Source organism: Talpa occidentalis, unplaced genomic scaffold, assembly GCF_014898055.3.
Source record: "Talpa occidentalis isolate TD23 unplaced genomic scaffold, MPIMG_talOcc4v2.1 talOcc4.8, whole genome shotgun sequence".
NCBI lineage: Eukaryota > Metazoa > Chordata > Mammalia > Eulipotyphla > Talpidae > Talpa > Talpa occidentalis.
In genome coordinates, this window is record NW_023605194.1 from 76,126,935 (window position 1) to 76,147,643 (window position 20,709).

The window sequence follows — 20,709 nt, forward strand, 5'->3', positions numbered from 1 at the left end:
TGCTGAAGAGTACAAATGTCATTCTGAAACTTAATATTGGTTTAAACTTTTGACTTTGCTCTTTCCAAACTAAAACGTGGCACATGAAACTGCTCTGTACAAACCAGCCCCGCAGAGCGTGATGTCCCCAAACTGAGATGGTTTGAAGAGTCCCAGCTGTGGAACTTCCAGATGATGCCTCTGCCCTGTGGTGACTGTGGACGAGGTTGGGGCTGGGGGACTTCAGTATTAAGAGAGGTAATGGAGCAATAGGGTGACTCAGAGAGAGGATAGACAAAGCTCTCGTTGACATTAATGGACACTTTTTTCTTATATGCCAAGTCCTTAACATTCTTTTAAAAGAATTATAAATAGAAGTCTCTTTATTGGCTTTTCTGATTACAAAAGCAATACATATTTGTAGAATAATTTAAATAATACCAAAGTGTCTAAAATAAACAATGAAATTCACCCTAGGATCCTGCCCTCAAAATAACTGTTTAGTTATATCCTGGCAGCATGTTAAACACATAAATATGTGAAAAATATTTCTGTAAAGAAAATCATACATACTGTTGTCTAACTCCTGCACTTCAACACTATGATCGTGGGCATCTTACCAGGTAAATAAAAATGGATTTCTCTCATTTTTTTTTAATGACTGTATTCTCTTGCACTGTACTGCTATTATAACTATCTTCTGTTTGACAGACACATTGCTTTGAATTTTCTAGCTTCTATAAATAATGCGACAATGAAAGGATGTCTATAAATCTTAGTGCACTTGTCCAATTATTGTCTTAGGACAAAACCTTAGAAGAAAAGCTGTTTAGTCAAGGAGTAAAAATCTTCCTCCAGGAAGGTTAATCCTTTTTAATCCAATAGGAGAAATATAATATTTCCCTGTCATTAATTTTAATGTTTTAAAATTAGGCAGGTAGTTTCATATCTTTGGTTATTTAGCTATGTTTCTGAATTGCCTATATAGAGCATTTGTTGATCTTTCTTGTTATATCAGAGAAGGCTCCCATATAGTGGGGCTTCAAAAACTAACACAGGTTACAAATTTCACCCCCCATTTCTTGGCTCTGTTTATGGCATCTTTTATTAGCAGAGATTTCTACAATCAGACAATTTTTACCTTCATGGTATCATTCTTGGGAAGATCTTTCTTATATAAAGATTATAAGTATTCTACTACTTTTGTCATAAAATATTTTTCTCTTAAAATATATAAAATAAAAAAATATATAAAAAACTGTCTACCCCAAATGTATTTTTTGTTGTTTTGCTTTCTGGTATGGCTTAGAGAAGGCTCTGTTTTCCCAAGTAGATAATTGCCCCAATGAGCACTTATTGAAGAGCAGAAGGGCTCTTGAAAGGTCACCTTACATACTAGACATTTGGGGACTTATCTATAGTGTCTCATCAATCTTTTGATTTATCTTGAATTAGTACCCCACAGTTTTAATAACTGCAGTTTTATAGCATATTCTGAAGCCTGTAGGGAAAGTCTTCTTTCACAAATTGACTTCACAAAAAGTCAACTATAGCAAAAATACCATTCTATCATTTTTGCAAAACTAATTTTCTGCTAGGCTAGTAGTAAATTACTTATCCTCAACTGGTGCTTGGTGAGATGGTGAGCACAGGAAGACACATGCAAGCTTGTAAACTGTAAAATATATTAACATAGAACCATTTCAATTACCACACAAACTGCGAGACACATTTGTCCTATGCCATCCCAGAACTACATCTTTCCTCAATCTCCTCTTAACTTCTCCATCAGAGGAAGAGCCGGAAAGGAGAGAGGAGAAATTTTGACTCCACAGTGTCTCCTATTTTCATTTTGTTTCTCAGGAAGATCAACTAGTTTTGCAGCCTTATGTTCTAGGTGAAAAATTATAGAGGATCATCCCCCAGACTCTGATAATACGGCTTGCATTTTTTCCAGCAATTGCAAAATAGGTCTTTAGTTCATTTAATGTTTTATTAATGAGCACTATTCTAGGTATAAGGGATTGTGTTTGATCCTCTTATTAATTGTCAGTATCTAAACCCCGTCTCAGGTCAGGCATCTGCTCTGCACTGCAGTCTCCCTGAACCATCAGATCAGGTTGCTCGCCTCTTGTCTCTGCTCAGATGACCTGCCCACATTTCTATCTTGGCACTTATTATTATATCTTATTCAAGTTATTTATCTCATTGGTTGTACGCTAAGAGCCTTATTCATGTTGCTTCCTCTGCATCATGCACAGTGCCTGGTACACTAGTGCTCTAGAAAATTAATGTAGTGGCAGAGTTGGAAAGAGGATAATCTAGAAGCAGGAAGTGAAGCTGAAAAGCTACAGTATCACTTTAGGCAGGAGATAATAAGTCTGAATTATTGTGGGGGCTGTGGAAATGAAAAGGGAGAAAAGGGCGTGAAAAATACTACTAAACCATATAAAGTTTAATTAGACCTGCATTTACTCACACGTACCAAGCATGCATAAAACACAGGGAAAAGTTCTTACCTAGAAAGTCTTTCATGCTAGAGAAAGGAGGAGACAAAAACAAAAAAAAAACAGCATTAGTAAGGGACTGATTTTTACTATTTGCATTTATAAATACTTTTTAAAAATAAGATGTCTCACGTTCACTATGAGAGGAGTGCAATTTAAGAAAAGCATTTCACCTGGACTAAGGCTGCTTAGCTCTAGCTCATACGTCTCTGCATTCCATGACTCACCAGATTAGCTGCATTGGGGAGAGCATCTTTTTAAACTGGAAGTCAGCAAAATGTAAATGATAAAAACTGCTGTGCCCCCTGCTCCCTCTTTTCCTGGTGCCCTAGAAGTGAGTGACATTCTTGTGACTTTCAGCCTCTCTGGCTCTCAGTCTTCGTTCTATTAATTTTTTTCAGCTTACAAATCACCAACTCCATCCTTTGTGAACAATGCAATTTACAAATATTAAAACTCAGAGCTCCTGGTTTTCTTTCAGATCTCTAGTGAAGGTAAAGGAGGGAAGAAGGGGAAGGTGAGGGAAGTACCAGCATAGTCCCTGGGATGCTGGTAAAATGTAAAGAGTAAGAAAGTACTGAGTTTTCTGAAGAAAGAAGTTTTATAGATACAAACTGTAAACTTGATGATCTATGGCCACTGTAAACACACTGAACAATAAGCAATGATTACGTCTGTGCACTACATTTATTTTTTAATTATAAATGACCTATACCCTCTTCATTTTTTAAAATTAAAAGTAAGGCAAATAAAAACAAGTATTGGAATGTACTTATGTTTGCTCTTGAAGTGTTAAAAGACAACAAACTCCTCAAGGCAGAGAAAAGAAGGAATAAGAAAAACAAGGGCCAATAACCCACAAAGCGGATAGTGAATCCTTGAACTACCGAGGAATTGCTCAACGACGCTGCTCACATGAAGCATGACGCAGTCCCTGGAAGCCATGCTTTATTCCAGCACCACAGCCTGACGAACCACACTCTCAACAGTCTAGCGGAAGTACGGCAGCCGGCGCCTCTGACTGAAGAGGGGCTGAGCAGGTAAACGTGGGAAAAGCTGACTTTCCTCCATGGAATTCTCTCTTTAAACCAGGGGTAACATTCATCAAAATTCTCTCATATGCTTTTCAAAATGTATACATGCCTCACCTCAATCCTGAGGGCGAGGATTCTCTTCAATAGATCTAGAGTAGGGCCTTCCGACACATTTTTTAAAGTGCCCAGGTGATTCTGTTGTACAAAGGTTTTTGTATAACAAAGCCTTTTGGACATGAAAACATACCCCATTTGAGATGGGGGTGTCAGGAAGAAAAGCATACAGTGTATTTTAACATTCTCAGCCACTTGGAGCTGAGTATCCTAAAATCTGCAATCTGGAATTCAGGAATTTTCCTTCCTCACATTTATAACTGATCACCGGTAAGAGTCATACGTAGCCCACATTATCAATTACTGCTTTTTCAACATCAAATAGGTTCTTTCCCCTTCCTACTTAAAGCCGTTTCAAAATAGAAACTAAATTTTAATCACTTCTCAAGAAACACTTCATATATAAAAATGATTCAAGTTACTCAAGCACAACCAAGATAATTAGATTGTTGGTGAAACTCACTAGTTTTGTTAAGATCCAGCTTTATGGCATCTGAGCTAGTTAAAATTCATACTTTAGGAAAACTGTGAATGGAGACAGGCCAAGGATTTACAAATACTGAGCATGAACTCCACACCAGGGCTACTGAGTATAAGAGCCCATGAGTGCAGAGCCCTGCCAGGAGGGTGCCGAGAAGAATAAGCTGAACAACAATACGCTGCATGACAGAGCCAGGAGAGCTCTGTGAACACGTTAACATGCTCATCTGAAGCAGGAAAAGCATGGAAGCAAGAGCCATGGAGATGACAGGGGTCATCAGAGGGCTCCAGAGAAGAAACTTCCTGGAAAAAAAGTGCTCTGAGAAGATGATACTAGAGAAATATAAACATATACACTTATACATTTACTTAAAAAAGAACAACAACATAGTTAGGGTCCTTATCTGTGACCCAGTCACTCTAATACATTCCCAGGGACAGCCTCAGTGTCCGGGCTGCTAGAACATGGCAGGTGCTCAAACACTTATTGAACCGAACTGTTAATGCTTCCAGGAAGGAATGTCATGGCCTTGGCTGTACTTGAGTTCTAATTTCTGTTGACATCATCCAGCCGTGTGACCTTGGGCAAGGTACCGCTTACTTTTGTGGTAAAAATTAAATGGGATAATTGGAGGAAGTTCACTCTTTACATTTCCTATCCCCTTTTCTCCTCTTCTATTTTTCAGTCATACAAATACTACACTGGCTATTGATGGTAGCAAGTTCAAGCCTTGGTGCAGGGAACTGAGACATAATCATATGAAACAATAAATTAGACATCATTTACTTTCTTTTGCTCCCTAAAGGCGGAATAGCCTTTTTCAAACTCTACCATCCACGTGGGAGAACGATTTGACACTCTCTCCAAAGATGAATGTTCCACTTGGAAATGTTAGACATGGAAAAATGACCCACTTATAATCAAATGTCTGCTTTGAGCCTCTTTTGTTCTTCCTACTCAAATATAAGCTCATTTCTGCACATGTGCATAGACCAAGGACTGATTAATTTACTGATCATCAAATCTATTTACTGAGTTTGTTACTTCTAAAATGTGAGATGTCCCTTAAATTTGCTTTTCCTCTTCGCAAATATCTAATCTGTTGGGTAAGATTTTAGTTACACCTTTATCTTTAAATTCTGCTGTGTGGACTATGGTAGTTGGTTCTACAGTGAAGAATCAGCCTTTATTTCCACTAAAATAGAGAAATTAGGAATCTACTGGGTATTAGTCTTACCATTACACACACATACACATAGACACAAATCATCTTCATTGACTTACTCCCATAAGAATGATGTATAATTAACTCTTTATATTTAGAATGTTCTGGAAGCACCATGAAGTAATTTATGCCCTGCCATTCATCATACCCAAGAAATTCTCAGACAGATAGGTGGTTGTATAATATGGCTGTCTCTACCATATGGCCTCCACTGAGAGTTTGCTGCTGTAAATATGAATGCTTGAAAACTACAAAAAAATAGGTTAGCACTACCAAGACATCAGGGCTCCTGGATATGAAAAAGTAGATTCCACAGGGTTTTCAAGAGGCCTAAATTAATTTTTCCACAGATGAGACAGCAAGTGGAGGGAGGGAATGCTAATGGTGCTCAGACTTAGACTTGCCACACCAGCTCTTGACCCTACAGGCATACTGCAGGGGAGGGTTTCCTAGAGATAGCCACCTAAGAAGCTGGTGAACGACACTCTTACTTCTGCCAGGAGTAATTAAAAGCATATATCACCGTCTGTCATTTATCATTTTTAAAGGCATGCTAAGGATTGTGTTATCGATTTCTTTTGGGGTTAATTTTTATAAAAGTTCTGGGGTTTCTAACTAGGGTTTCTAACTGGGGTTTCTAAAGGAGATGGTATTCTCACTCTAATTTTCCTTTAAGTCTTTCAGCCTAAGGAGAGCATTCTTAAAGGCTGGTGGGCAAGTTAGCTTTAAAGTACACAGGAATTAGGGTTCAGTTTCTAATAAAATGGCTTAGGTTTTTCCATCACACGTGCTGATTTTTTAGAAACTATTGTTTTGCTTGGTTTCTTGATATCCGAGACAATCTGGGATCTGACTAAACAAACAAAAAATAAACAAACAAACAAAAACTCCAACAACAAACTACTACTTAGATTTAGAAAGAGAAAAGTTTGGATTTCTTGGGTAAAAGGAGCAGAGTTGCTGAATTGGTAGAGGAGACCTGACTTCAGTTTTTCCTCTTATCCTACAATCACTCACACTAAGGTCAATCAAACACACTTTACTGTTATGCAGACACTGCTTCTCATTCAAAAAGCTGACTGCCATCCCTGCAGGGAGACTACTGAGTAAATCTGGAGTTGGGGGCAGGGTGGGGGGGGTGAAATGGAAGGGGGGGTAAGATAGTGGTGGTTCTCCAACAGAAACCAAGAAGTGACATCATAAGAGGGAAGTAAAACATAGGATAGGGAAATGAACATAAAACTCAACCAGGGAAGATTCTAAGAGGCCAGCCTTGTGGGAAGGAAAAAAGGGAAGTCCTAGAATAGAGGGGCTTGAGGATGCCAGTTAAATCTATGGTCTTTTGATGGTAAGGAATGTGGGTTTCTCTCACCTATGCTCTAGGAAAGGCTCTCTCTGTCTCAAAAACAGAATACTCCTGTATTCTTCACTCTGACATGACGCATAAGTCTTCTATCCAATATGCAGGTTAAAACACAAATGCTATATGTCATATGCTCTCGTTAGGGAGTTTTAGGAGAAACTTCCATAAAGGTTTTTTTTTTTTGTTAAAGATTGATTGTTGCTCTACTTTCTGTTGAAGACAAATGAATGATGGCCATTAAGATGAGATTCTCTGGTGTGTCTGAAATGCATAAAAACTGCTCAAAGAAGGAATTATTTTCACAGCTTTTGTGGCCCAAGTGAGGATGATACTGTGAATGGGACCCTTCAGCAGATATGACGAAAATTTGTTCAGAAACCAATATGAATACAGAAAGTAGAAGTAAAAAGAATGATAAGCTAAGATAGGCCAGAGGTTTTTTTGTTTTTTTTTTTTTTAAAGCCCCCAAACCAAGAAGCAGGCTCCTTTCTTTCATACTTCTTGAAATTCTCCCATCATAATCTCATTGGTTGAGTCCTGTTTCTAATAAAAGAACAGAGCGAAGATCATCACTAATTCAGATGGCAATCCTGGAAAGGGACAGGAATCAAGCTGGTTTTGATTTGTGAAATGTGTAGGGCTCTCAAAACACCAGAGACTGACTTAGAAAAAGCCTCACAAAAACTTTTAACTTGAAAGTTATCAGGAGTTCAGGAAGGCACATAATTAAAACCAAACTTCTTTGACCAAGTTTAAAATAAAATTGTGGCTCTGGAAAGTTGGGCCCAAGGGAAAGGAATGAGACCAAGTCACATGTCTACTGCCAAGACTGAAATGGGTTTAAATTATGTTCCTTTTGGGTTAGACCTGACCCTACAGTGGTGGGAAAAAACTCCTATTTACATTTTCCCTGAAGAAGGACTAGCAGAAAGAACATTTTATATCATGTTCCTGTGCACTAACTGAGCCAGGGGAAACAATCTGAGCTATTCTGGGATGGCCTGCAGAGAACCAGCTTTTCCCCTCAGTGTTCTCAGATAATGACTGATGATGAACAAGCCAATGATGTGAGCATGGCTGCAGGGAGGCCCTTTCAGATTTTCAGGGCCACTGCAAACCTAGTTGTTTTCTCAGTTAATCCAAAATGATGTACTTTTATAACTTTTTGAGTTTAAGAACCATTCTGGTTTCCTATATCTGTCTAAGAGAAGGTTTTTCTCCCCTTCAACCATAAGGAAGAGTACCCTTCATAACTCAAACAGATGGGGCTCTGGGGAAATTTGAGAGTCTATTGGTCTCCAGCTTTGAAATGGATCTTTCTGTGACTATATTGCTGTAGTTATACATTTGGAGATCCAGAACAAATTGGAAATACATGCTGGGGGTGAAATGAAACTTAAGATTTATGCAAAGATGTAACAGTAGGGGGCAGTGATGTGAGGATATTGGTCTTTTTCTCCATATTTAAAAAATTAATATTTCCTTAATATCATCAACTGTTCATCAGTTGTGTAAGTTTTCTATTGCTCTGGTAACAGACTGCCATAAAACTTAGTGGCTCAAAACATCCACTTATTATCTCACAGTTGTGTAGGGCAGAAACCCAGCACTGCTCTACTGGCCCCCTGCTCAGGTCTCACCTGAGAGCTTGAATTAAGTTTTAATTCCTCCCCAGCATATATTTCCAATTTGTGCGGGATCTCCTAATATATTATTGGAACAATATACACTCAGAAATATCCATTTCAAAGCTGGAGACCAATAGACTCTCAAGTTTCCCAAATACTGGTAAGCATGGCATAGAAGAAATCCAGGGGCCTGCTGGCTGGGCTCTGAACAGAAGGTTTTGGGGAAGAATCTGCTTTCATATTCACTCATTTTGCTGGGAGAATCCAGCTCCCTGTGGCTGTCTCGGGCCTGCTTCCTTGCTGGCTGTCAGCTCATTGCTTCTGCAGGCTCTCACATCCCTTCTCATGTGGCCCCTCCATGTTCAAACCAGCAAAGGCACAATGAGTCCTTTCCACATTTCAAATTTCTCTGGCCTCCCTCTGCATCAGCTAAGAAAGTTCTCTACTTTTAGGGCTCAGGTGATTAGATCAGGCCCATCCAGGAAAATCTTCCTAATTTAAGGTCATTGTGTCACATGACATAATTCTGGGAGAGTGATCTCATCCTAACTATGGGCTCTGGAGAGCAGGCTGAGGCATTTCTGGAGAGACATTTTAGAAATTTTGACTACCATAGGGACTCCCCCTTTAAAGAAAATATGGTATAGCTTTACCTATCATATCCTCAAAGTGAGAGATATCCATGGTACCCAGCCAGTCACTGTGGGCGATCACATACATTCAGAATGTGAAGAACGCTGAAAGCACTGACCGGCGCTGTGATGGCATACCCACTCGAGCAAGCGGATGTGTGTGAGAGGATGCTCTGAAGCCAAAATTGACTTTCAAAAGTATATCTTAAATTTCATAATATATTCTTTGATAGTCTTTACAAGTGTTTAATACATTTGGAACAAAAACAAACAGTTAAGCCAAGAAGTATAGTACTTATATTTATTTCTATTATAGGTAGTTCTGGAAAATCACATCATCAGATTGCAATTACCCTATCCATTTAATATTGCATGCCAAAATAAGATTGTTTATGTCACCTCCCGTATGCTAGCGTACCTCATTATATTTAAAAGAAAAATTATGAAGTTTATTAAGTGATAGAAAAAGACTCATCTTTTGTATATCTGTAGGTCAGGCTACCTAAATATTATTGGAATCTTTATGATCTCATTTGCTAATCAGGTCTGTTCCTTTTCTTTCTTTTTTTTTTTTTTTTAAAGATTTATTTATTTATGCATACAAGAGCTGGGGTACAGGCCAGATGCAGGGAGTGAGAGGATCCACCAGAGACAGAGTAGGGAACAGAACAGGCAGACTGGCTGAAATACACTGCTGAGGGGAGCAGTGGGTGAGTCAGGAGAGGTCTGCTGCACCATGTGTGTTGCTCCCTGGCCGGCCGGGGATTGAACTCGTGCTGCATAGGCTGCAGAGGCAGGGAGGCCTTGCATCACCAGGGAGGCCCATATTCCTTTTCTTTTGGATTTTCCTAGCTTTGGAAGAGTTTCTAGATTTTTTTTTTTTTAATCAAAGAATGTACTTAATTGTAGAAGGAAATCCATGAATTTACTAAAGCCTCTCTGAAACAGCCAAGGCAAGTCATTTTATATTTAAAGATAATTCATGATCCACACAGACATTAGCAGGCTCCTGCATAATCTGTCCTTCACACACCAGGTATGATGGAAATGGCCAGGGGGAGTGAGAGTTCTACAGCTCTAGCACATGGGTCACGTTACTCACTTAACAATTTACTTTCTCCACAGCTCAGAATTTTAGCCTATACTGGTGTGCACAGCTACTTGCAACTACAGTAGCCCTTGTAATACACTCAGATAACTAAACAACAGTCTTAGTGACACCCACAAAAAGAATCCTGAGCATTCCCCAGATACTATTAAGAAGTCACTGTTTGAATTCCACTCCTTTTCTACAAGTTGGTTCCCAGGTCTCATCCCATTGCTCTGTTAAGTCTCTTCGACAAGTCTTTTTAGGCATCAAGCTACCCAAGCCCGAAACCTCGGGAGAGGGGCTTTTCACACTGTAAACATCATGGTGTAGCGTCAAGGGGCAGGAGTCATTTTATTTGGACTAGATTGAATGCGACAGCCTTCCGTGGACTGTCCTTGCTCTGCGGCTAATAAGGCTCTCCAAATTCCAGTTCTGAAGAGTGACTAAATAACTGGGACCTACATAAGTTCTTTATTTCTAAGTATGTTCCACACAAGGTCAGGCACTTCCTTTGTTCCCTTTCTGTCCCCACAGAAAACAGGATATCACATATTTTAGAGTTACAGATATACCAGCCAACTGCAATAAACAGGAATCTGAATGGCCTCAGGAAAAGCTGTGGTTCCCCTTCATTTCAAAAATTGGATTTTCTAGGGTGTGGTCTCTGACTCCCAGGCAGCATTTATTCCCTCACAGTATTTACATTAAGTATCTGTGTGTGCCGAGCTCTGTGAATGATACTTAGACGAATAAAATGAATTATTTACAGAATCTAAACATGGTTCTCTGGTCTCAAAAAGAATCAAACACTGGATTATCTGGTACAAACAGTAAATAAAAAGGGCAGCCAGAAAAGGGAGGGACCAATACTGACTGGAAAGTTTTGGTAAGGCTTCATGGAAGCAACAGCCCTCCTGGATGCATCAGCCTGGAGTTTAAAACTGGGTGATCGTGAAGAACACACCACCGTGTATGACCTTAATATAAGCTGCAGCTGTGTTAGGGTCTCAGTTATCCCAAAGAGCTCTGGCAACTCTGAGATATAAAGAACTGAAGATTTTCCCCCTCTAAATTCGCCTTCTATTCCCCCAAATGGAACTTGAGTCTTCAGATGTACAAGGTTCTTTGGATTTAGGAAGCTAAATTTTGCTCCCAGAGAAAAATTGTTAAAATGTAGATTTGTCAGAAGGGTCCCTCAGGTAAGAAAAATCTCTATAATTCAGGCTCTTCTAATTCAGAATTTGTTAAAATGTAAGATCCTGAGTTGAAACATACCTTTGTACTTTCATTTTAAAATTTATTTTACAAAGCTAAATAATAGCATAAACAAAGTAAAGGACACGGCCTTACTTACTTAAAGGATCTGTTTTGAGCCCTTGTAAATGGCTGTAGAGTAACCATTTACACCACATGCATTCACTAAAAAATAATTCCAGATAATGACCTTCAAGAGGGTAGTTGATCTTTTCTCCCTAGTGAAGTTATTATCCAACAATTTTATCATAGAAACATGAATTAATAAAGCCATACCTACTTAAAAATTATGTACAGTTGACTTTTTACTAATTTAGATTTGTCTCTTCTTAAACCATTCTGTAAAGTTATCCCTCCTTTAAAATAGGTTTTATTATTACTATCTTTTTTCCAATAAGATTCAGTAGTCATGGGCCTCCCCGGTGGCGCAGCGGTTGAGCGCTGGGCTGTGAAGCTGCCCGCAGCCTCTGCAGCGCCGCTTCGATCCCCGTCCACTGGCGTGGGTCCCACATGGCGCGCAGACCTCTCCTGCCACCCGCTGCTCCCCTCAGCAGTGTGCTTCGTCAGTCTGCCTGTTCTGTTCCCCGCTTTGGCTCTGGTGAATCCTCTCATCCTCCCACACTTCTGACTGTACCCAGTGCTTGTATAAATAAATAAATAAATCTTTGAAGAAAAAAAAAAAGATTCAGTAGTCAGGGATGGTAGTTTGATGGAGACATAGTAGTTTCACAGGAATGGCTATAAAGCTTATGGGTTAAGCTGCAGCCAGTATGCTGGTTCCAGCATTTACTTGTTATGTCATCTCAGGTAAATACTTCTCTCTGCCTCAATGTCTTCATCAGTAAAATGGCAGAAAGGTAGATGTATCCAGTTTTCAAAAACATAAAATAGGGCCTCCCTGGTGGCGCAGGGGTTAAAGACACAGCGCTATCAAGCTATTGCCAGGCACTGCAGCATGCATTTGATCCCTGGCCAGGAACTAATCCACATCACCCACTGCTCCCCTCAGCAGTGGATTTCAGTCAGTCTGCCTGTTCTGCTCCCCACTCTGTCTCTGGTGAATCCTCTCACCAACCCCCCAAGCCCACACCTCTGGTCTATACCCCAGTTCTTGTATGCACAAACAAATCTTTAAAAAAAACAAACATAAAATAAGAAAATAAATGCAAGTGTTTGGCAGAGCACCTGACACATAGTATATGTTTTATAAATAGCTATTGGTTTTATTACTATTTTCTTAGATTTTACATTCTCTCTTATTGCCCCCTCTTTGATTCTTTGGCTCTGCCAATGCTTATTGGCTGCAAGAGGAATAAGCCCAAACAAATTCTTTGGCACTAAAGTAAATATTTGGTGCCACTAAAAAAAATATTTTTTTTTTCCCCTAAATAAAAAAAATGTAGATTTTGCTTATCCAGGCCAATTTCTACTTACCCTTTCTAAGCTACAGATGTTTAAAGTCATTTTACTATCTGGATAGCTATATTTTCTTGCAGATAACCAAACATGCAAAATTCATTTTGGAAACCAACACAAAGATATAACAACTTACATGAAAATGTTGCTTTCACAATGAGCCATAAACAGGCTGAAATCCAGATACACATTTAGCACTTTTATCTAATCAAATGGGTAGAACTCCCTGCATTGCCTGTACCAAAGAAGGCTGCTGAAGGCCTCTCTGGTGGCTGAGGGGTTGGATCTCAGCACCCTATCACCGCTGAGGTCTGAGTTCAATCCCCGACCAGGGAGCTAACCCACACATGGTGCAACAGACCTCTTCTGTCTTGCCCCCTGCACCCCTTAGCAGTGTATTTCAGTGGATCTGCCTGTTCTCCCCACTCTGTTTCTGGTGAATCCTCTCACCCCTTTCCCTGCATCTCTGGCCTACACCCGAGTTCTACACAAAAATAAATTAAAAAAAAAAAGAAACTCTTAAAATAAAGAAGACCGCTGAGCTTTGGGCTGTGCTAACTAACACCCCTGTTATAGATAACCACCAGCTATTGCATTAATTATGCAACGGGGCTGAAAAAGAATAAAAGGCTGATGAAGCCAGCTCTGGTTATTTCCCTTTGTTCTTCTGACTGTAATTAATATCAGCTCACCCAAACACTATGAGATTGGGAAAAAGAGGTGAAAAACTATGCTGAATAATCTGGAAACATTTCCAAATTTGAAAAAAAATAAGCCCTAGTTGCACAGCTGGTAATGCACTGAAAACAAAACTGGAACCCTAAACTCTTAACTTAGTTGACTCTAAACTGACCTAAATTTCTGGGTTCTTTGAGAACTAAAGATTTTTACTGTAACATAAAGTTGACTATAATACCCATGGACAAACAAAAATACATGGTTCCAAGGGTAACTGGAAAATCCCTGGCAAGCAGCAGTGTGCCTTGATCTTTCGCTGTCACTCCCCCAAGGTTTTCTTCTCAGTTCTTCCAATGCTACATTTACCACTGAATCAGGCTGACCACTCACTTCAATAAAAGAAATCAATATTTTCAGCCCATAACTTTTCCCTGAGTTTCAGACTACTTTCTGAACATCACCATCGGTATGTTCTAAAATGCCTGGAACTCAATATATCCAAAAGTGAAACCACTTCCCCACTCAGCAGCCCTTTCCCTCTGGCAGCTGCCCACTAGTTTTCACCATGCTATTCTCCACCAAGTCACCTAGACCCGAGACCCAGAGTCTTCCTGGACTCTGCCCTCTCACAGCCTCACCCCTGCTCCCATCCTATCAGTCTCTAAGTCTTGTCAGTTCTGCCTTCCCTCTGAATAGCTGAGTGCTTCTCTGCACTGCCCAGGACATGTTCAGGCCCTTATCACTTCTCAACTGGAGTAAGAAATCAGAGCCAATTGACCTGACTATCCCCAGACAACCCAGCCTTCATAGCTGTCAGAGATATTCTCTAACAAGCAATTCTGATCACAACAACTTCACTTCAAATTTTTCAATTCTTCATCCACATGACAGCTCCCCAAACCCTTAAAATGACATAGTAAGCTCCTTATGACCTGGCCCCTGCTGTGTCTCTGGCTTCATTTCCTATTTCAGCCCTAATAATACTCAAAATACTATATTCCTCATATTTTTTTTTAACCTTGGTAATATGCTGTTTTCCTTCTTCTCTGTGCCCTTAACTCCTGTTTTTGAAACATCAGTCTTAAAGTACCTTCTACTTACATATCTTTTATTAGAAAATTCACCTCCCTTTTGTTATAATTTTTAATTTTCTCCTTTTTTCTTCCCAATTATATTGTCATTTCCTTGAGGACAGGGTCTGTGTCATTTCTGAATTTTAGTGTCTGGAACAGAACTACTGAAGTAGATGGCCATGGAATGTTAATTGAGGGAGGACTCAAAATAGGGCAGCTGGCTTGGATACCCTTTATAATAGAAACAAAAAATTATAGGGTCAAGAATAGGTGAGGGTTTGCATTTGTGTGTTATCACCAGAAAACTCCAGGAAAGGAACTGATTCCATTAAAATTCCCAGTCTCTCTAGTCAACAAATCAAGACTTCAGATGTCATCTCATCCAGCTCACCATGGTATTTGGGTCAACCAATATCCTTCTAGGGTTCATGAAATGGCCCTGAATGGGGAAACGACCTTTCTTCCTATAGGTTCTGCTATTCTTGGTTAGGATGATTCCTTGAGCTAAAGAATTACTGCTTATTGACTTTTCTTGAAAGGAATTTTTTTTAAAAGCCATAGTGGTTTTAGAGACAAGAAATGGTTAACAGATTGCACCCTTAATTAGCATTGTTGACCTAGACAAATTTTTCTCATTCATGACAATGGATTATAAAGTGGATTCCAGGTTGGTAGCATTCCAGATGTCATATCAGAAGATACTACAAAGGATAAGAGAATACACCAAAGAACTGATGTGAAGAATGAGGGTATAGAAGGTTGAGAGGCAGAATGCTGTTAACCAGAGTTGCCACATAGTTGAGCTCTCATGAAAACAGTAACCCTTTCTCCCCAATTGTTTATCAAATGGACTGATTAGCTTATAGATAAGTTGGGTATTTCATTTATTTACATTAAGGACTGAAAACTATGTAAAATCTTTCCATCTTTTCTTGAGACGTTAGTTCTGAAAGAGTAGCAATCCAGAGTAAATGGAAAAATCCTACTGATCTTGGTTGAGATGAAGGTCAAATACTACCCAATTCAATGAAGATTTTGTACGATTAAAAGATGCCCAGAGTTCAGCTGATGACCCACTTACTTCAAGACTATTCAATGTAAAGATCAACTTGCTAGTACAATTTGGACATTCTTTAGTATTTGTCATCTTTGGATATGACCTGTGTTGCTCATTTTGTTAAATGAGCAAGTAATACTTTGAGAATGCTGACCAATGACTACCGGTTCTTGCTTTCAAGATAATTAAAAAATGCTAAATTATTTAAATTGACTAGTTTCTTTTCTTTCTTCAGTAATAAAGCCTACATTTTCTTTCTTTTTTAAATCAGATTTCATTGATTTACTATTCATTTACAAAACTATATAATTTGGGGAGGTCAGCTTCACACCTTGCTATGGGTACGTATTTTCTCACCCACGACCCTTCCTACTATCAAACTCATCCCCTGGACCCCTTGTTTGCACACTCTAACCCTTCCCTCTGATAACCACCATATTTTTCAGAGTCTAAGAGCTATTTTGATCGTGTTTTGCCAGTTTGTTTACTTTGGCTATTTATTTCCCACATGAGTGAAACCATCTGGTAATTGTCTTTCACTTTCTGATTTACTTCACTTAGCACAATTTACTCAAGAACCAACCATGTTGTAAATGGGCTAGTTTCTAAACTTGAGACCCAATGCTATACACAAGCAAGAACCCAAGGAATCTGATGTATTTGTAGTGCATTTTTCTAAGTGTTGGCAAATTACTTCAAAAGGAAGTATTGCCACTAACTGTGAACTCAGCACCTCATGTTATAGTTGCTCGAGAATGTGAGAACACAAAGTCTTCAAATTCTCATAAATAACTACTGGTGTGGTTCCCATTAGAAAGGAGAGTGAATCTGGTAGTTGTTTAGCCTTCCCTAAGTAAGAAATCAACAATGAGCAGGTCTATTACTCTGGGAACTCCCAAATTCTTAGAGACAAAAAAGATGTTGAATTAGTGTAAACCTATTGTGAAAACCAAAGGAAGTAGTCAAAAATTAATTTCATTATTTAGGGTCAACCAAGACCAAAACAGCAATATTAGAGCATACTGCTCGGAATAGTCATTTTAGTGGTGATATGGAGAGCTTTTCCTTGTGAAGAAAGAAGGGTAGGTTTTTAAGAGCCATGTTTAATAGTATAATTTTTGTGTTCAGAAACTGGAAAGTATTTTTAAAATATAAACTGGAGAAGGTAAACAAAAATCTTGGCTGGTGAGGACACGAAGAGATTTTTCATTAGGAAGGATATTAGTCACACAATCTCTAGGCAAGCATCAGTCTGTTAAGTTATTAAAAGGGTTATAGGTTTGCTGAGTATTGAATTAATAATACTAAAAGTATCAGGTGCTGTTGGGATTTTAAAGGTTAAGGTATAAGATAGCTTCTGGTTGCTAAAAAACCATCCTACTATTTGTTTTCTTAAGTTAAAAATTACACCTGTTTGAGTCACAGCTCATAGTTTGCCCATATTGCTTTTTGAACATGTGATGAAGAAGGCCTGTTGATTGCCTCCCTTGTCTGTAGAAGACTGTGTGACCAACATCCTCCTTAATGAGAAATCACTTCATGTCCTCACCAGCCAAGAAGGTGTCCAAAACATTCGCCCCATAGGAATAGCTTTCATTTTAAAATTCCCTTTGAGGACATTTTCCTTATATGGAAGTAGATTTAATATTCAGCCCCTTTAACATCACTAAAAAAAAAAAAAATCACAAACTTTTATATGTTGGCTCAAAATTTCAATCCTTTGTTTTGAGGAATGTTGGGTTACACCTCTTTTACTTTGTGCAACCTCTGGAAAATCACATCTACACAAGTCATAGAAGTTTGGAGGAGGAGAGTAAGAACTGTTCTGATCTTGACTCTGTCGTGCACAGGGCCATCCCTACTCTAAGAGGTCCCCCTTAGGAGAAATCTGGAGACCCTGTAGCCGATGGGGCCTTGGGCTCTGTGGGATCCATAGACCCATACCCTTTGACCAGGATTTGAGAATCAGGTGCGAGAGAGTCATTAGGGCTGTCAACACTAGGCCTGTGTTTGTAGAAACAGCCTCTCTCCTTCCTGCAATTTCTGTTTCCTGAAATTCTATCTCTATCACATCTGGATTTTGACGCTACCCAAGTTTTTAACTCATTTTGACCCTAGCATGCCTTTAACCTTCAAATATATTTGATACGAACTTCGGTGTTGCTGAAGAATATGGGTATTGAGGCAGAGAGACTTGATTCTGTTGCTAACTAGCTGAGCAAATAAGAGGAGTCATCCATGTCTATGTATCTGTTTCCTCCTATGTAAAATGGGGGCAGCAATGCCCTCCTCTCAGGGTGCTGAGAATTAAATGAAGTAATGAAAGTGAAAATACTGGAAGTGACGGGCACATGCCAGGTATTAAAGAAACAATTCTCATGTTTTCATTAGCATTAGAGCACTTTAGAAATACCGCCCTTCGCCCTGTTCCCCAGTGGCAACTATATTACAGCAGCCAATGGCCAGGAGGCATTGGAAACACATCAACCACCACCACACTAGTTGTTAAAGAGCCCCCAGACCAGTTTTTAGAGCACTGTAATTAGCCAGGACATGGGAGGAAACTATGAGATAAATCTTACCTGATAAATCTCAGTTTTATACTACTAATAGCCTCTAAACTAGTCTTGCATATCTTTTAAAAAAAGATTTATTTATTTATGCATACAAGAACTGGGGTACAGGCCAGAGGTATAGGGGGTGAGAGGACTCACCAGAGACAGAGCAGGGAACAGAACAGGTGGAATGACTGAAGTATACTGCTGAGGGGAGGAGTGGGCGAGACAGGAGAGGTCTGCTGCGTCATGTGGGTTGCTCCCTGGCTGGTTGGGGATCGAACTCATGCGGCAGCGGCTGCAGACAGTTTCATAGGTTGCGTCTTAACTCCTTGCACCACCAGGGAGGCCCTTGCGTATCTTTTACTCTCTCAGACATTGAAGACACGGGAAACACGATGGAACACGAGACATATGAAGATCCACACCCGGCGCTACAGTCTCACACCCCTGGGACACTGGCAGCTGGCCACAGTAAGCTGATGCTACTGTGGGAACCGTAGCCACTGACCACTAGACGTGGAAACAGTCTCTTATTAAAGCCATCCATGTTTTGGTTTCCTGTAATCCAAATTTTCAAATCCTCTCCCACTGTGACCTCTGTCTAAAAAGTTGGCACTGGGGAGATAATGGAATGAGGGTGGGAAGGCTGGATGGCAGCTGTTAGAACTGAGACCAGAAGAAAGGTGGGATCTAACTCTAAGGATGAAATGAGCTCAATCAGAAAAGGGGGAGAGTGCGTGTCACTACACACACTTTGTTGAATGCTCACCAGGTAGCACATGCTGCTCTTAGAATTGTGAGCACGGAGTAAACAGATGCTAATGAAGGACTCTGCACGGAAAGGCACCAGAGTCTGATAAGAGGGAAACACTGAGATGCTCCGTTAGTGTCCCTCAGCTGGTAGCCATCAAAGCCACATGGCAGCTGTGGGGCAGAGCACGCTAGCTCCTCAGGAAAGAGGCAGCAACCTATGTACTGAGACGGTGAGATGCCACACACAGTGGGGTCTCCCTTGGTCTTCTCCCTCACCAGAAACACATATGATGAGAGTTTTATGACAAAATCTTTTGTTATTCTGATAACTGAACATCCATGTCCTACACCAAGACACCATTTATTTAATTCTACTTCATGGCAAATCATACTGTGAGAAAGACATGGAAATGGATTTTTTTTTTGGCAGATTTTTCCCTCATGGCTCCCCAAATAAGGAAGCTCTGAGCGTCCCTCTTCCTGCCCTGTATGTACAATACAGCACAACCTTGTTCCCTAAGAAGGAACTGCTGTCTTGCCCACTACCTAATATGCCCATCGGGGCTTCTCATGGTTTGCGATTGGTAGCAGTTCTTGCTCTTGTCTGCTTCCTACAGAGGAAGACAGCAGATCAGATGCAAATGCCCATAAACAACCCACTTCAACAGGGACATTCGCTGGAAAAATGGAGAAGGGTCTTAAATGGACCTGCCAAGACATTACACACACCTCACACAGGAGTTATTTCTTTGGCATTTTAAGCACAAAATTTCCTGATGGTGACTGAGTGTCCATAACGCCTTGCTTATTATGTTTTCTTTCTCTTTATCACCCAGACATACAAAATAGGCAAAAGCATACTCTCTCATAGACGCATATAAAAATTTGCTTATAGAAACTGCACACAACTGAGGTCTAATATATGTAGTTTCATAGCCACTTGGGAGCTTTTTCTCTTGCAACATAGTACTGACCTATAAAACACAGGAAAGGGAGCAACTAAATATAGTCAGAGAAATGAAGTCTTGTAAGATAGTGACAAGGACTCTAAAATCTTACTGTCAAGCCCTTTACAAGTGACAGTTAAGCACTAAAAGACAGAAATTGGAATCTGACATATTTAAGTCTGCTTTTACTTAAGACTATATTAAGGGCCTCCCCGGTGGCGCAGCGGTTGAGCGCTGGGTTGCGAAGCTGCCCGCGCTGCGACGCCGGTTCGATCCCGGCTGCTCCCGGCCACCAGAGGAGGGTCCCACATGGCGCGCAGGCCTCTCCTGCCGCCCGCTGCTTCCCTCAGCAGTGTACTTCGGTCCTTCTGCCTGCTCTGCTCCCCGCTCTGGCTCTGGTGAATTCTCTCACCCTTCTGCGCTTCTGACTGTACCCAGTGCATGTATAACAGCATGGTAAAAAAAAAAAAAAAAAAAGACTATATTAAGTATTATGACCATAACCTCTTGCAGAGAAACTAACAGGGTCTTTACTGGCAAATTTTCTCTTTTTTCCCTTACTAATTCCCATATGCTCTGAAATGCCTTTGCTCTAAATGCTGACTCCCCAAGTAATACAATATATATGTATGTATGTGTGTGTATGTATGTGTGTGTGTGTGTGTGTGTGTATATATATATATATATATACACATATATATATATATTTCCCCCCGACCTTTGACACAACTATGAACATATGTAAATAAAAAATGTTGCTTACTCGGAGCGTCTTGGCAGTCGGGGAAGGAGATGCAGGGGGAGAATCAGACTGAGATTTTCTATTCCGAGTGAATTCTTTACTTCGGGTATATAGAGAGGACATGGCTTCTCAGGATGTAGACAAACACTGAACACTTGATTCTTCACACAAAGCTGGG

The 20,709-nt window shown here is 40.0% G+C and overlaps 1 protein-coding gene across 10 annotated transcripts in view; it reads right to left on the reverse strand.

Annotated features, from left to right (window-relative positions):
* PPP1R12B (protein phosphatase 1 regulatory subunit 12B) overlaps positions 1–20,709 on the reverse strand; it is a 181,290-nt gene that overhangs the window by 24,478 nt on the left and 136,103 nt on the right. For 9 of the 10 annotated variants that reach the window (XM_037496652.2, XM_037496649.2, XM_037496650.2 and 6 more), the window contains one exon: positions 2,499–2,515. In XM_037496652.2, coding sequence (XP_037352549.1) covers positions 2,499–2,515 — 17 coding nt within the window. Of the gene's footprint in view, positions 1–2,498; positions 2,516–20,552; positions 20,687–20,709 lie in introns of those variants that run through there. The other variant, XM_037496657.2, reaches the window with a different exon arrangement.